The 16,063-nt window shown below is 46.0% G+C and overlaps 1 protein-coding gene across 5 annotated transcripts in view; it reads right to left on the reverse strand.

Moving 5' to 3' along the window:
• Nucleotides 1–16,063, reverse strand: part of KCNQ2 (potassium voltage-gated channel subfamily Q member 2) — a 123,362-nt gene that overhangs the window by 16,148 nt on the left and 91,151 nt on the right. For 3 of the 5 annotated variants that reach the window (XM_035122638.2, XM_035122639.2, XM_035122636.2), the window contains 3 exons: nt 5,320–5,543; nt 2,479–2,590; nt 1,011–1,142 (listed from right to left, as the gene is read on the reverse strand). In XM_035122638.2, coding sequence (XP_034978529.2) covers nt 1,011–1,142; nt 2,479–2,590; nt 5,320–5,543 — 468 coding nt within the window. Of the gene's footprint in view, nt 1–1,010; nt 1,143–2,478; nt 2,591–5,319; nt 5,544–15,241; nt 15,296–16,063 lie in introns of all 5 variants that reach the window. The other 2 variants (XM_035122637.2, XM_035122640.2) reach the window with 2 other exon arrangements.

Below are 16,063 nucleotides of genomic sequence, written 5' to 3' on the forward strand. Positions count from 1 at the left end.
TAGGGGGAAAGGATAAAGCCATGACTACTCTCAGATATGTGCAAGATATAAAAAGGAAGACCTGTAGAGATATAAAGCCTCATGCTACTAAGGACTGTTGTATATCACAGGTGAATCCTACGTTGTTCCATCTCAAAGTTAACAGTGTGTTTTGAATCAGTAACCATATATTTATATATATATTTAAAATCCTCAATTTTCATTGTCCTTTTCTTTGCTTCACTAGCCTGAAATAAAATGTCCTTTCTGCAAAAATAATTTCGCAGTTGGATAGCAGAAATATATTCAAAATTTCTCTTTCCCCAGTCCCTTTGCCGCACGTAGGACATAAGGACATTTTCAGATTCCTTAAATTTCAATCTGGACTTCCCAATGAAAAAAAATATTTTTTTTACATTACCCTTGGGAACCTTAATGCAGAACAGATTATACAGTCCCCACCCATCCTGGCATGGCTGCCATTCTGAAAATAATTGAGCATTTAGGGATGGGTCTGGGCAGGGACACTCACTGCTTGTCATACCCACTGAGACTCCGAAGAGCCGATCTGAGCCTCATGCTTTATACAGTAGTACCTTGGTTCTCGAACTTAATCCGTTCCGGGAGTCCATTCGACTTCCGAAACTGTTCGAAAACCAAGGCGTGGCTTCCGATTGGCTGCAGGAGCTCCTGCACTCAAGCAGAAACTACGTCGGACATTCGGCTTCCGAAAAACGTTCGCAAACCGGAACACTTATTCCCGGGTTTGCGGCATTCAGGAGCCGATTTGTTCGGCAGCTAAGCCACTCGGGAACCAAGGTTTGACTGTACTACAAATCCAGTCCCTGCAACCCAGATATAAGCAGTCCTTACTCACACACACAAAAAAAACAATCTGTGGCTTTTTTCCTGGAGGAAAAGAAAGAAAACGTTAGGTGGGCGACGGTCAAAAAAGGTCACCCTTCCACCATGAGAACACTTGCCCAATGGAGAGCGGGAGGCAGGAGGTTGAAAGAGGGGAGGACTCTTGCCTGGACTGGAGGTTTTTGATCCGGGAGAGCATATCCAAATGTCCGGCTGAGTACTGCTCAATGACGTCCATTACATCGTAGGGCCGCAGGCTCTCCTTGAACTTCCGCTTGGACACCAGAAATCTCATGACACTAGAAGGAAGAGAGTGACAACGGGAGGCCTGCAGCCATGTGGGTGTCCCTTTTTACCATCCTTTCCCCAGCCCCGCCCCCCAACAATGCATCCGTTTCTGCCCCATGCAAATCTATACCAGCCCCACTCTCTATGCTTGTCAGACTTGGAGAGCTCTCCCACCTCGGTAGCAGCTCCCCCTAGTGTGAAAGAAGGTGCTGGAATTTAAAGGAGCTGCATGTATGCTGCAAAGACCAAGGACCAAGCATGGCTCCTTTGCATTGTATGGACAGTGGACACAGCGTGCAGGGAATCATAGAACTGTGGAGTTGGGAGGGACCTAGGGGGGGGTCATCTAGTCCAACCCTCTGCAATGCAGGAATCTCAACTAAAGCATCCGGGACAGAGGGCCATCCAACCTCTGCTTGAAAACCGCCAATGAAGGAGTCTCCAATAAAGAAGCTGTACAGGCACTATTTCTATAAACTTTGAAGAGGTCAGCATTTATTGTGGTTGGGGCTTCTTAAGTACGAATCAAGGGCACTGAGTTAGCTCAGTTGGTTGAACATGAGACCCTTAATCTCAGGGCCATGGGTTCGAGTCCCACCTTGGGTGAAAGATTCCTGTATTGCGGGGGGTTGGACTAGGTGATCCTTGTGGGGTACTTTGAAGTGCACATGAGCTAAAGTCTTATAGATTGCTTCGTAATATTGCAGGGGGGTTGGACTAGGTGACCCTGCGAAACCCTTCCAACTCTACAGTCCTATGATTCTATAACTTGGGCTTTTGGCATTCAAGAGGAGGGCAGGTCAATATGTTGTCATGGCTGGAAGGAAGGAGGGACTATATTCCTTAGCATTCAGCTCAAACCATCATAGGACCTTGATCTACAGATATCTGTTGAACTGCTGAGACTCGTCTCCCCATTTTACTCCTTCCCATGCCAAACTGAAGTCTTCTCTCACCAGAAGTGGCTCATCGGGTGGGCCACTTCCTGGCAGGTGGGTTACGGGGAGGAAGGGTGGGGTGGGGTGGTTGGCATGGTGCAAGCACACCAGTGGAGCCTTGTGGCTTTTCTGCCAGCGCATCTGCACCACATCGACCTCCCTAAACACCTCTCCCTCCCAGTAAGCAACAGAGACCCACCTGCCAGGAAGCAAGCATGGCAGGTCCAACTCACCTGGCCAGCTGCTTCTTCCTCCAGCCGTATTTTATGCGCGATGGAGAGCCATGCAGAATCCTGCCTGTAGCAACTGAGTCCCTGGCATTGTTCAGCACTCTTTGGACTTCTCATGGTCGCACTTCCGCCCACGGCCGCACCACCCCCTTGTTTGCCTGCACATCTCCCTCCCTTACCACACTGCCCTGATGCTGACTTTAAGGCCCGGTGTCAGATCCTCAGTCACAAATTCGCAGTTGCAGCTTTTGTTGTCGGCATCAGGCATGTCTTCTCCAGGGAGGCAGGCATCTAGATCAAGGAAGGATAAAGGGATCATAAGCTATTGCTGCAGAGAGTAACTGATTCCTGGCAAAATGTGCAGGGAATACAAGGCAAGTGTGATTGCAGCTGATGATGATAATAATAATAATAATAATAATAATAATAATAATAATAATAATAATACATTATTTGTACCCCGCCCATCCGGCTGGGTTTCCCCAGCCACTCTGGGCGGCTTCCAACAAAGATTAGAATACATTAAAACATCACACATTAAAAACGTCCCTAAACAGGGCTGCCTTCAGATGTTTTCTCAATGTCAGGTAGTTGTTTATCTCTTTGACTTCTGATGGGAGGGCATTCCACATGGTGGGCACCACTACCGAGAAGGCCCTCTGCCTGGTTCCCTGTAGCTTTGCTTCTCGCAGTAAGGGAAATGCCAGAAGGCCCTCAGTGCTGGAGCTCAGTGTCCGGGCAGAATGATGGGGGTGGAGACCACCTTTCCCCTTTTTCTTTAAGCTAGGTTTAGATAGCAGCTTTGGTTAACTGAAATGTATGCTCCCCATCAGCGGCTCCAAAAATCTGCAGGCTGGCATGCAACATTTTTTAAAAAAATAATACATCCTTTCCAATTAAACCACATTTTAAAACAAGCGTTGCCTCAGGGATAATTGGTCAGGGGCTGCATGCTAGCAGTAATCAGTACCCACTACCTTGCAGGATATCTTCAGGAGAAGAAAGGGATGAGGAGTAATCTCTACACAAATCTGGAGAGGAGTTCCTAAGACAGTTGGATGGGGCCTTGTACGCCTCCTTCCAGCAAGTCCTGCAGCTAAGCTGGTGCCAAATGTCTTGTTCTGCTTTCCTTTGGACCATATTATTGAGGCCGAAAGTGTTAGTAATTTCATTCTCTCATTGCTGTTGGATCTCGTGATCCACCGTTTACATTCCATAGTGATAGGGGTGTGAGAACGGAACTCAGACACATTGCACTTCCGTTTTGTGTGCTTTTCAACTTTCTCTCTTTGTTCTCTGCTTTTGGACAGAGAGGACATGTGTGAAGCTGCTGCTCACACTCAGCCATGTTTGTTGTTTTGATCTGCAAATAAAGAAGCTTTCACAATGCCAAATACCTACAGCCTCACTTCTTGCTGATACTCTGCTAATGGTAATAGCGTGCCCACAGCTCCACTGGATGTGGGTCGCTGGACACCTGCATACAAGGAAGGTATGTGTGCATAGAGAGAGGGGTCTTGTCATCTGGGCAGCCCAGGACCTCCACACATACTGCCCAGGCTTGCACCACAGAGAGGTCACTGGTCACTGCCTCTCACCCTAACCTACCTCACAGCAGGCATGCCGCTCCTAGGGGCAAGTCTTCGGGCGCCTCAAAATCTGCTGGCACAAGGCCAGGCCCCCTCGATGTTGAGGGGGCAGGGGAGGCCGATCACCAAGCCAAGCATGGCATGGTTCAGGAGCTGGCTCCTCCTGAGCATGAGAGAGGAAGTTGTGCCGTGCTGGGCGCCACGCTCGGCCTCCTCCCAATAATGTGACACCTCACATGGGGGCGGGGCAATCTTGGACACAAGATGGCACCTCTGCCGCACAGGGTTGTGGGGATTAAATGAAGCGGGAAAGAACCACAGGCACTGCCTTGAGCTCCTGGGTAGGAGCAGAGAAGGACTCTCAGAGAACTGCCTGCTGAGAGCCTGAAGGGCCCTGCTCTTGCCTCTCTCCACCTGGCTTGGGGGGCGGAGGCTTGTCAGGCTTCACGAGGACTGTGGCTGCTGCTCAGCAGAGAGGGCTCCTCTTTTCAATTGTTTATCATTTTTATCTGTGTCGTTTAAAATGAGACCATCTTGGCCTTACCTTCCAAGTCCCGGACTGCAGAATCCGGGACCGGCAGCCGTGTGACACCGGAAGTTGCGTCGATGTAACTTCTGGTGTCGCTTTGCCCTTCTATGGGCACCAAAAATGGACGCCGCCGGCTTCAAAAGTAGTTTCTATGCATGACCAGAAGTGCGTCGAGGCAACTTCCAGTGTCGCCCCGCCCATCTATGGGCACCAAAAATGGCTGCCGCTGACACCGGAAGTCACATCTACGCACTTCCGGTCATGCGTAGATGCGACTTTTGAAGCCGGCGACGGCCATTTTTTGTGCCCATAGAAGGGCAAATCAGAAAGAAAAAAATTGGCCGCCGGCAGGAGAAAATAACGGAGAAAAACGGGAGACGAAGTGATACGGGGGACCACCGGGAAAAGGTAAGTAAAAACAGGGGTTTCCCGGGGGAAACTAGGTACTTGGCAGCTATGAGCCCTGGAAGACCTGCACCCTGCCTGGCTGGCCTTTTCCCACCTGGCCTGGGAGACTGGAGTGCTGACTGACTCCAACTACAAAAGCTGAGGCTGTTGAACAAATTCTTGGGCCAGAGTATTGTTTACCAGGGGTTGAGAGAGCTGGTTGCTGTTATTGATATTACTGTTGTATCTTTAGTGTTAGATCTTAGGATTTATGTGGAAATTGTTTCCATTGGGTTGTGTGCTTTTTGATGTGTTTTATTTATTGCTTATGACTTCTGTTATGTTTGTAATTATGTCAATCTTGTCATGTTGTCAGCTGCCTTGAGCATAATTTCAACTATGGAAAGGCAGCATACAAATAAAATGATGATGATGAGGATGAGGATGATGAAGCATGGGTTATAAATGCAGCGAATCGACTCATAATATATCACCACCACTCTGAGCTGCCTCACCTTCTGAATTTTGACGGGACGTGGCTCCCTTCATGCGGAAAGCCTGCCGGGCTCGGCTCCTGTCTCCAAAGCTCCAGCTCTTGGGCACTTTGCCGGGACTGTCTTCAATGCTCTGGTCCGCACTGGGGGACCTCCGTATCCCCTGGGCCTGAGGAGAACCTTTACCTTTTGTGGCCGCACCTCGAGGGCTGGAGAAGACACGATCTTTCAAGCTGACCTTTTGACTGCGCACAGAGACAAACCAAGACAAGAGACCAAAAAAAGAAAAAAGGGGAGGGGGGAGACAAGCAAGGGGAAGTCACTCCAAAAACACCATGGCGGCTCCCCTTCAGCCATTCAAAATCGATTGTCTTTCAAAGCAGTGGCAGCTGAAGCGTCGGCAGTGAGATGTGGCTTTTAAGACACTAGACCGGTCCGGAAAAAAGGCATTTCGGGGAAGGTTTCCATGGCAATGGATGGAGATGAGGTGGGGGTCGTTAATCGAGGAGCATCGATGAGGAATGGACATGTAAACAGAAAGTGGTCTTGGGATGTGAGGGTCTGACGAGGGCAAATGGAAAGGCGAGGGGCACAAAGCGGTGGGGTATGGTAGCTGTTGTAGACAGGGGAACGCGAGTAAGGGTCAACTATTCAAAATCTGGACCTTGATCCCTGTCTGAGCGGGATAGTGAAGAAAGACTCTCCTAAGATATGCCTGCAGAAACCATTTCTGCCAATAAGAGTCTAGAGAGCCTGGATCAATCAACCAGGCTCACACAATGTGGGTGCAAGACTCGAAACCTTCCTGATTCTCTCACTTGCTTTGTGAAGTGGGAGAAGAAGACCTTAGAAAGTGGGTAACTGGCCTCATTACCCACCATGCAAAGTTCTGTGTCACGGCCAAGAAGGAGGCAGCCATCTTCCATAGCATTTTACGCATGCATTTTGTCAGATGGCTTTGCCCTACCTAGTTCAAAGGTATTTAAGGGCATTTTGTAAGCTTGATCTTTTAGGACAGTTATTGTATTTGTTAGATTTGTATACTGCCCTTCATCATAAGATCTCAGGGCGGTTCACAGAACAAAATACAAGATAAAAACATGAAAATAAGTAAAGCAAAACAGCGAAACGATAACCACCACCCTCCCCACAGACACATTTAAAAGGCTGTAGAATATTAGTCAGCCAAAGGCATGGTTGAAGAGGAACATTTTCGCCTGGCACCTAGGATATCCAAAACTTCCTGTACGCCAACTTTTCTGAATGCTGCTTTTTCTTCCTGTCCCCTGTGACGGATTGGCCTGGTGGGCAAAAGAACTCCAGGGTGCAGAGAGTTAAACCCCAACCTCCTGGATAAATGACGCATTCCATTCCTGAGGGGCGGGACTGCCAGGAGTTTAAAAGGAATGGGAGGCAGTTAATTCAGGGAGAGGGTTGTGGGAGCGAGGGAGAGGTGGTTAGGCAATTGGCAGTTGGGAGTTAGGGAGTTGGTAGAGAGTAGAGTGTTAAAGAGGGATGCAGGAGCTGTATGAAGAAAACTGTGTTAAATAAAAAGAAGATATGTGCTTTTAAGAACCAAAGAAACTCATGTTTATAAGTTAAATAATAAAGTTAAATGTGCTTAAACGTTCACTGACTCGGCAGTGTCTCAGTACCTTCAGAGGTGTGACAAAGAGGGGAGAACAAAGCTTTCCTGGGGAAGAGGAAACTGTTTGCTGTTTCTCCTGTCATACAAAGGGCTGGTTAGGGAAGCCGAAGGAGCCACATAGTTGCCTAAGGGAGAGGCATACTGTAGCTGTAGGGAACCCAGGGAGGGAGACCCCACTGGTGGCCATAGGTTTCGAACGCAGAGCCTGAGGTACTCTGGAGACAAGTCCAATTTGGACTCTGGAGGTTTTTTTCTCCTGTTTGTGGAGAAGCACAGGGAGAGCCTCTGAGGTTTAAGCAGTGAGGTGGGGGATCCATCACATTTTTGGTGGCAGCGTCATGATCTGAATCCACAACCATAGTTGAAGTTTGTCGGAGTTTTAAAACGATATTTTCCAGAGAAGGAAAATGGCACATTTAAGAAAAGCAAGAGAGGCTAAAGGGGATGAGAGGACAGAAGGGACTGAGGGGAGCCCAAATTCTGAATTAGAGCTTATGAGATTGAGAATTGAGATGTCTAGAATTGAAGCTGAGAGGGAAAAGGAAAAGATAGCGGCTGAGGAGAGAATGCAGTCTGAGAAATTAAAAACACAATTGGAGCAGGAGAGATTGCAAGCAGAAAAGGAGATGCAGCTGGGGAGAATGCGTTTGGAAGAGATTCAATTGAGAGGAGAGGTATCTCCAAATAGAGAAAATGTGGAGGTTACCTCAGCAAACCTCAAGAGATTCCCAAAATATGTAAATGGGGATGATGCCGAAAGCTTTCTATTCAGTTTCGAACGCATTTGTCAGGAATTAAAAATAGCTGAGGCGGACTGGATGATGTATCTGAGGCCTCAAATATGTGGCATCTTGAGTGAAATATACTCAGACTTAAGGGATACTGAACTATCCAGTTATGAGATATTTAAGCAGCGGGTGAGAGTACGCTGTGGGCTAACTGCTGATCAAAGCCGAAAAGCCTTTAGAGAACTAAAAAGAGGTCCCAAAGAGACATTTTCTCAGCTGGCAAGCAAGCTAGATCGTTTGCTGGACAGGTGGATTCAGGGGAGCGGGGTGACAAGCTTCCAAGAATTAAAACAGCTAATTTGTGTGGAACAGTTTTATAAACACGTCCCTATGAATCTACGCTGGTTTATTAAAGACAAAAGGCTGATGGATGTGTCCAAAATGGCTTTAATATTAGATGAGATTGAAGGAGATTGTCCTGAAATGCTGATTCCAAGGCAGTGGCCAAAGAACAGGCAGCTGAAGCCTTATGAAAAGGAGGAGAAAGCAGGGAGGGCTCCAAACACAGAAGACACTCCAGTAGTCAGAAAAATATCTTGCTATTTTTGTGGATTAGAAGGTCACATAAGATCAAGATGCCCGCAATTAGCAAAAAAACAAAATGCCAACACGGCTACCAAGTCAGTAAAGTTGCTAACCCAAGCTGAGGTAAAAAAATCACCTCAGGAAAGTAACCCAGAATCAACTGTCAGTGCCTCAGAGACTGTGGCTAACATAAGGCAGGTCTGGAGAGCTGATCAGGGAATTAATAAAGACTTTATGGAGCCAGTGATTTTAAATAATCAAGAATATTTGGGTTTACGTGACACAGGTGCAGAAGTGAGTCTGGTTAGATCACACTGTGTGACACAGGATCAGTACCTTAAAGACCAAACTTTTAGTCTGAAGGGAATATGGGGTCCTGAGTTCGAGGTTCCGGTAGCAGAAGTGGATATAGTTTATAATGGCGTGAGGAGAAAATGGAAAGTGGGCGTCTGGGATAACATCAATACACCAATTCTGATAGGCAATGATGTGATCAAGCCTGAATTTAAGGTTCAAGTTATCACTAGAGCACAAACCTCCACAAAAGGGAATCCATTAACTGCAGTAGAAGAGGCCCAAGCCGACCCTGAGGGGAACGGAATGTTGGGGAGAATGTCAGTTGTAACCACCATAACTGCCACCAGGGCCCAGTCCCTAGCAGAACAGAGGGAGGATGAAACTCTAGAGGGACTGTGCGAAGAAGCTAAAGGGCAGTACAGCAAAGTGGTGTCAGTAGAAAGGCCCAGGGTTTCTTGTATAAAGGAGGAACCATTAATTAGTAAATCTGAGAGAGGCAAAACTGCAGCTGAGTGGAAAAGCAAAGAGCAATCAGTGTTGCCAGAGAAGACCAGTCTGCAAGAGCCGCAATTGGCACATGAGGCCCCCACAACAGCGCATTTTGAAATAAGCCAAAAGGAGAGCGTCCAAAACCAAATTTACTGGACTGCTATAAACAAAGACACCGGAGGTTCTAAAAGTGAGAACAGTTTTATTTTAGACCTCGGGGACAGAGCCCTAGGATTACCAGAGGAGATTCCTTTGAGAGAAAACATAAATAAGACTGTGTTAAAAGTCCATGGAAATGATTTAGCAAGTCAGAGCTTACATAAGGAGCTCATAGCCGACTTGGGTATGAAGAAGGTGTTGCCACTTGGCGGAGTTAGCTGTGTAGAGACTGCAAATAACTTTCTGCAAGCCAAAGAGCTTAGTGAAAAGAATGAGGGAACACCGACCTCGTCTGTAACACCTTATCCTAACCACCAACAGTACTGTGTGGAAGAGCGTTGCCAACCATTTGTGTTAAGTTCCGACTTGATTAGTCGGGAAGGCAAATACAGCCCTTCTGAGCTGGTTGATGGGCAGCAAACCAGTGCACTTTTACAACTATTTCTGCCTGAATGGAAGGAGGAAGAGAGCGTGGCACATCCAGTGATTATATCTAGCATGCTGGAGCTGCTTCGCTATGTGCCAGAGACTAAGAGGCAAGCTGTAAGCAGAGAGCACAGGACACAGCCATGTTCGACATCAGGGGTTGTAAGCCTGATTATGAACGGGAATCCCGTGTGTGGCAAAGGAGCAGCTCGAATGTGCAAACATGCTCATCATTCGTCATCTTGTGATCCTGCTGAGGCTGAGTATGTTCCAGCGAGGAGTCGGAAACAGCGCGAGGCCCACAGGAAAATGATTGCTCGAAAGCGAAAGCGGCTTGAGATTTGCTTGCGCCGGACTGTTGCACCGAGAAGTATGTTCCGGTACCAGCGTACAAACTGCAACAGTAAAAAGAACAGGGCAGTGCAAGCAGATGCTTTTCGAGTGGAACAGGATGGTCCCGTGAGCATCCAAACAAAGACTGTGTCAAGTGTAAATACAAAGGGAAAAAGGAGGAGAGGAACTTTTTGTAAAATCTCCTATGTAGGAAACAGTACCATCTGAAACTGTCTGCAGAGTCGTCAGTGCGAGGCGGAAGATCTACTCAGCGCATGGCCAGTGCAGCGCAATGAAGGAAAAGCGACGCGGCAGGAGGAGGAAAAAGGACTTGTTAAAGTGCAACAATTTTCTTCCAATGCAGAGTCGTCAGGAGTCCCACTAACTAATGCAGCTAAAGAACACTCTTATGCGCCACTTATTGAGACTAATTCCTTCAAAAGTCATTGTTGACTGGTGGGAGGAGGGTTTCTTTTTATTTATTAGGTGCCGCAGGAAGAATTGCTGAGTACGAGTGCCTTCATCGTTTGGGGAGAATCTATTGTGCTTTTGTTGAAGGTGACAACTTGATCTTTTTAAGGCAGCAATGTATTTAAAGGATGCTTGAAGGTAGAAAATGTTTTTGATGGTATGGAATCAATTCTGTTTTGGTTGGGACACATAAATGTTTAGTGTATAATTTTTAGGAAATACCCTGATTTTTGAATAGAAGGAAAGGTTTAACTTTACACTGTATATACATAGGTGGGTATTGTTGGGAAAATGCATTCTATTTCTTTTGAAATGTTAATGTGTATAGTGCATATGTAAGTGTGTATATCTGAAGTCTATTTTAACTTCAGGTATAGGTGTAAGTTTCGCAGGGGAATTGAGAGTTGCAACACAGGGTTGTGTAAACAGCGCACCTGGGGGGAAGGTAAGCCAGGGAATTCCCGACTCTATCTCCCTGCTTCGGCATTACTCTGGTATTTTTGAGTATGCCTGCGCAAGGGTTTTCGGGGGAGGGGAGAAAATGTGACGGATTGGCCTGGTGGGCAAAAGAACTCCAGGGTGCAGAGAGTTAAACCCCAACCTCCTGGATAAATGACGCATTCCATTCCTGAGGGGCGGGACTGCCAGGAGTTTAAAAGGAATGGGAGGCAGTTAATTCGGGGAGAGGGTTGTGGGAGCAAGGGAGAGGTGGTTAGGCAATTGGCAGTTGGGAGTTAGGGAGTTGGTAGAGAGTAGAGTGTTAAAGAGGGATGCAGGAGCTGTATGAAGAAAACTGTGTTAAATAAAAAGAAGATATGTGCTTTTAAGAACCAAAGAAACTCATGTTTATAAGTTAAATAATAAAGTTAAATGTGCTTAAACGTTCACTGACTCGGCAGTGTCTCAGTACCTTCAGAGGTGTGACAAAGAGGGGAGAACAAAGCTTTCCTGGGGAAGAGGAAACTGTTTGCTGTTTCTCCTGTCATACAAAGGGCTGGTTAGGGAAGCCGAAGGAGCCACATAGTTGCCTAAGGGAGAGGCATACTGTAGCTGTAGGGAACCCAGGGAGGGAGACCCCACTGGTGGCCATAGGTTTCGAACGCAGAGCCTGAGGTACTCTGGAGACAAGTCCAATTTGGACTCTGGAGGTTTTTTTCTCCTGTTTGTGGAGAAGCACAGGGAGAGCCTCTGAGGTTTAAGCAGTGAGGTGGGGGATCCATCACATCCCCCCACCTCCACCAATACCCGCTAGTCTACTTTACATTGATAACATCTGCTTTCCTGCATATCAAAAGTACCTGCGCACAATCACATCACCGAGGATTTCTGGGTCAGATTCCCCACATTACGTTACTGAACATTTAATCCCAGAGTTATGTGCATCTGAGAATTAAGCTGTGCTTTTATTTAACCTCCCACCACCACCACCACATTAAGTGCTAAACCGTTCACCAGCATGAAAGCCTTTCCTGGAAAGACAGAATAAATTCACTTCGGATGTTTCCCCGTGGCTACTAGCCATGATACCCAGAAGGGCCGCATCTCTGCCCAGAGGCTTGAAGGTGCTAGAGGTTTATCAAGCGTGTGCAGGTGATCCTATAACACTCTCTTTGTCGGGGGCCAGGCTAGAGCCAAAATCCAGAAATCAAAGCTCTCCCGTTTCATTGCTGCTGCTTCATTGCTGACCAGACAAGAGACAAGGCTTTCATTATATATTGATCAGGCTTCTTCCTGACTTCCACCTAGCAGGACCCCCTTCCATAAGCCTGCTGAAGAGGAAGAGGTGAGACCACAGGACCTCTCCGTCAGCTCAGGTGATTGACCAGCAACTCCTCCTGTCCTTGAACTCTCCATTCCAGCTGATCGCTATATAGCAAAGACCTAATCCAGGCATCCCCAAACTGCGGCCCTCCAGATGTTTTGGCCTACAACTCCCATGATCCCTAGCTAAGAGGACCAGTGGTCAGGGATGATGGGAATTGTAGTCCAAAACATCTGGAGGGCCGAAGTTTGGGGATGCCTGACCTAATCCCAGAGTTTGCTTTGTTCCTTCACCCTCCTCCTCCCCTTTTCTTTTTGTGTTGCCTGAAGGCAGGGATGGTCTTTTTAATATCTGCAAGCTGCTCTGTGAGCCTTTCCCCCCCCTTCAAGAGTGGGGTAATAAATAAATATGGTATATATTTCTTCACATTTTTAATCAACGCTTTGTTTAAAAAAAAATTAAGCCAGGTCTTTCCCGAAGCGACTCTTATAGAGACTTTTATTTCTGCAACTGCCTGCCTTTCCCTTCAGGAATTGTTTAGTAACCTCTCACTGTGCTTGGTTATGCTTTTAAAATAAAATCTTACATTAATTATGGGGAGCTGCTAATGCACTGAAATGCAGTCCCTGAAAGCCCATTACTCATAATGAAAAGGAACTCCCCCCCCAAAAAAAAAACCTCCTGGCGTAATGGAAAACAAACAAGTCTCTAAGGACAGAGGCAGACCCCCGGCTATGTTAAGGTTTTTTCCTTCACCAGGGACCTGTTTTCCAGCTCAAGCAGCTGCAACATGCAGGGAAATTTCTACAGGGAGAACAAGAACCGGAAAGGAGGTGGGGCAATGGCAGGCATTTGCAGCTGATTCAGCAGCATGGCTCCATCTATACAAAGTCACAGAATCATAGAATTGGAAGGGAGCACAGAGGTCATCTAGTCCAACCCCCTGCATTGCAGAAATCTTTTACCCAATGTGTGGCTCAAGCCCACCATGGGTGTAGCCTGGGAGGCAGGGAGCAGCTGCCCACTCCCCCCGCCAAAAAAATCAAGTCAATAAATAAAAATAACTAAAAGCAGAAATAATCAGAATATTTGAAATGCTCGCTGGCGTCACTTGCTTTACGTAATATAAAATGTTGGCTGCTTCCAACTTTCTTGCAAAAACTCTCTCATAGGGCTGCATCTCTCTGCACAACATCTCAGGGAACATTTTTGTTCTCTCTTTACCATCACTCTGCTAAGGATTCCCCTGAAATTTACTTGCATTTTGGAGCAGGGGAAAAGCACATTATCTGACTTTTTTTTTTTTTTGCTCTTACCAACTGCTAGTATTGTCAGGAGGACTAATTCCAAATTACCAGCATATAACCATAGTTTATCACAACTCTTAAAAACCACAATTTTATCCTGAACATTCAAAGATACTGTGGGAAATGATTCTAATAATCATACTGCGTGCAAAGTAACCCTAAGCACCATACAAAGTATAAAAGTAGACAAATGCCTGCTAAATCTTTCACCAGTGAGCTCACGGATTGCAAAAGAATGGGGATGAATAAACAAGCCTTCTCTCTCCACAATTCTGAGGAACATTTTTTATGGGCAGCTAAAGACTCACAACTCAAGGAAAGGAGGAATCAGGCAGGTCATATGCTTAAAATCCAAAACCAAAGCACTGGATTTAAGACCAATGCGAACCCAAGCTTATCTTCCTAATGCAGGCTGCAACTCAGTACCTATTTACTTGGGAGTAAGTCCAATGTATTCAATGGGACATACATAGGATTGCGGTGGTAGTCTCTTGCCTCTGAATGGTGGGATACTTAACTGAAAGAAACGAAAAGAAACGAAAGACTGATGGTTTGAGGAGCTGGGTTGGATCCCAAAAACGGACAAACAGATCACATTTTGCAATTGACAAACATCAATCACATTTCGCAAGCATCCTGTGGCATTCTAAATCAGCCTTGCACTGGCAAAGTCCACACTTAAGTGCAAAAAAATAAAAGATGAGTCCACTGTCCAAAGCATGCAGAGGGAAGAATTAGTAGTTTAATAGCCCTAAGAGAAGACACATGGCTGCAAAGTCTTTCAAGCTGATTTAACTGTCGCAGAGACAGACGGATAAGAGATGCTGAATGAACTGGAATCTGGGATCAGTCATCTGAGTTCCCACTCTCCATCAATGCCCAAATCTTGCTCAGTGGTACTTGCAGTTAGGCAGTTAGGGGTCTTGTAGCTACAATGTGCGGAAGATTAGTGGTCTGTGACTGCAAAGCAGAAGTGCTGGAAAAGCCATGTATGTTTTCAAATACCATAATCCAGAGCTATTAAGGAGAAGCCCATTCACATGTATTCAGTCCAGCGGGCTTACGATACAATCAATATACAGTGGTACCTCTACTTACGAATTTAATGCGTTCCAAACACACATTTGTAAGTCGAAAAAAATTGTAAGTCGAATCCCATAGGAATGCATTGGGAGAAAAAATTCATAAGTAGAAGCAACCCTATCTAAAAATTCGTAAGTAGAAAAAAAAATCCTATCTAAACCGCATCCAAGATGGCGGACAGAGCTCCATTCGTAAGTAGAAGCATTCGTAAGAAGTTATTCGTAAGTAGAGGTACCACTGTATGTACTTCCAAATTTGAATTATTTAATAATAAACTAGAAAACCCCAAGTTGCGAGTGATTAGAGCGGGTTTGGTGTTGTTCTTTTTCAGGGTTTATTTTATTTTCCAGGGTAGTGTTTTCCCCGAATACCCTCTCTCTTTTGTCACTATTAACCTTATTAGCTTGCTAAGAAAGACTCTGGCTAAGGCAAGATCACACCTCGCGGTTTCCGCATTTGGTCTCATTGGGAAAACACAGAAGCAGGCAATGTGGGCTGGCCGCCAGAGGACATTCTGGAGGGCCTCCCTTTGCACCTCTATTAAGCAGATGAGTGGTCAGAACAGAAGGCAGCAGGGGAAAGAAAGAGACAGAAAATAGAGAGGATGAGTCGTGCAGCTTTGGATTAGTTCAGTGCAAAGCAATTCCCGTGGTACCTAGAGTTTCCTGAGCAGCATCCACAAAGTGACTTTCTGGACGGATTGCTTTTACTGGAAATGAGGGGAGAGCAGAGAAATTAGACCAGATGGCTCATGCCAAACAGGAAACTTTGATCAACTGCAGAAAGTGATGTGGAGGGGGACACATTCATTGGGGATATTATGGATCCAAGATGGGGTTTTTGGTTTGTTTGTTTTGTTTTCCATCAAATGCAAAGCACAATAAAAATGTGGCTTAGGGACAGCTTTGCAATAAAAAATAACTCTACAAACTGTCCCTTCTGCATCAGAAATGCCTTCCTCGGCCGCAGCCTCTCTAATGGTACACGGAGCCCTTGAAAATGTTTCTCAAATCAATTAGAAAATTTTCATTGTAATTTCCCGCCTCCCAAATATTAATCCTGCCATTTTCCATACTTGCTAAAAACTGGCACATTCCACCTCCCGACACATTGGAGGAAGAAGCAGAGATACTTTCCCATTTCTATATAGTCAGTATTTACTCTCAAGTTACCTTGAATTCTGCAGTTTCTGCCAGATATTAATTATCACCATTTCCCAATGCTTGCAAAGATCTACTTATGCAACTAGCAAAACTTAAAGGGGATAGCTTCCCGCTGAATTCAACTGAATTATATATTCCACCTCTGCTCTTATTTTGTCATTTTTGTTTGTCCCTTCTAAGTATCAATTACTGGCGTTTTTCGTTGGCATTTGGCATCTTTTCTCCAATGTTTTATACCAAGAGAAAAGCACTAGGCCTAAAAGGTGTGAATTTCACCCACAGAAAAGAACAAGGCAGAGGTACACATTGCGCTA

The sequence above is a fragment of the Zootoca vivipara genome, chromosome 7, assembly GCF_963506605.1.
Source record: "Zootoca vivipara chromosome 7, rZooViv1.1, whole genome shotgun sequence".
In the NCBI taxonomy this organism is placed as follows: Eukaryota; Metazoa; Chordata; class Lepidosauria; order Squamata; family Lacertidae; genus Zootoca; species Zootoca vivipara.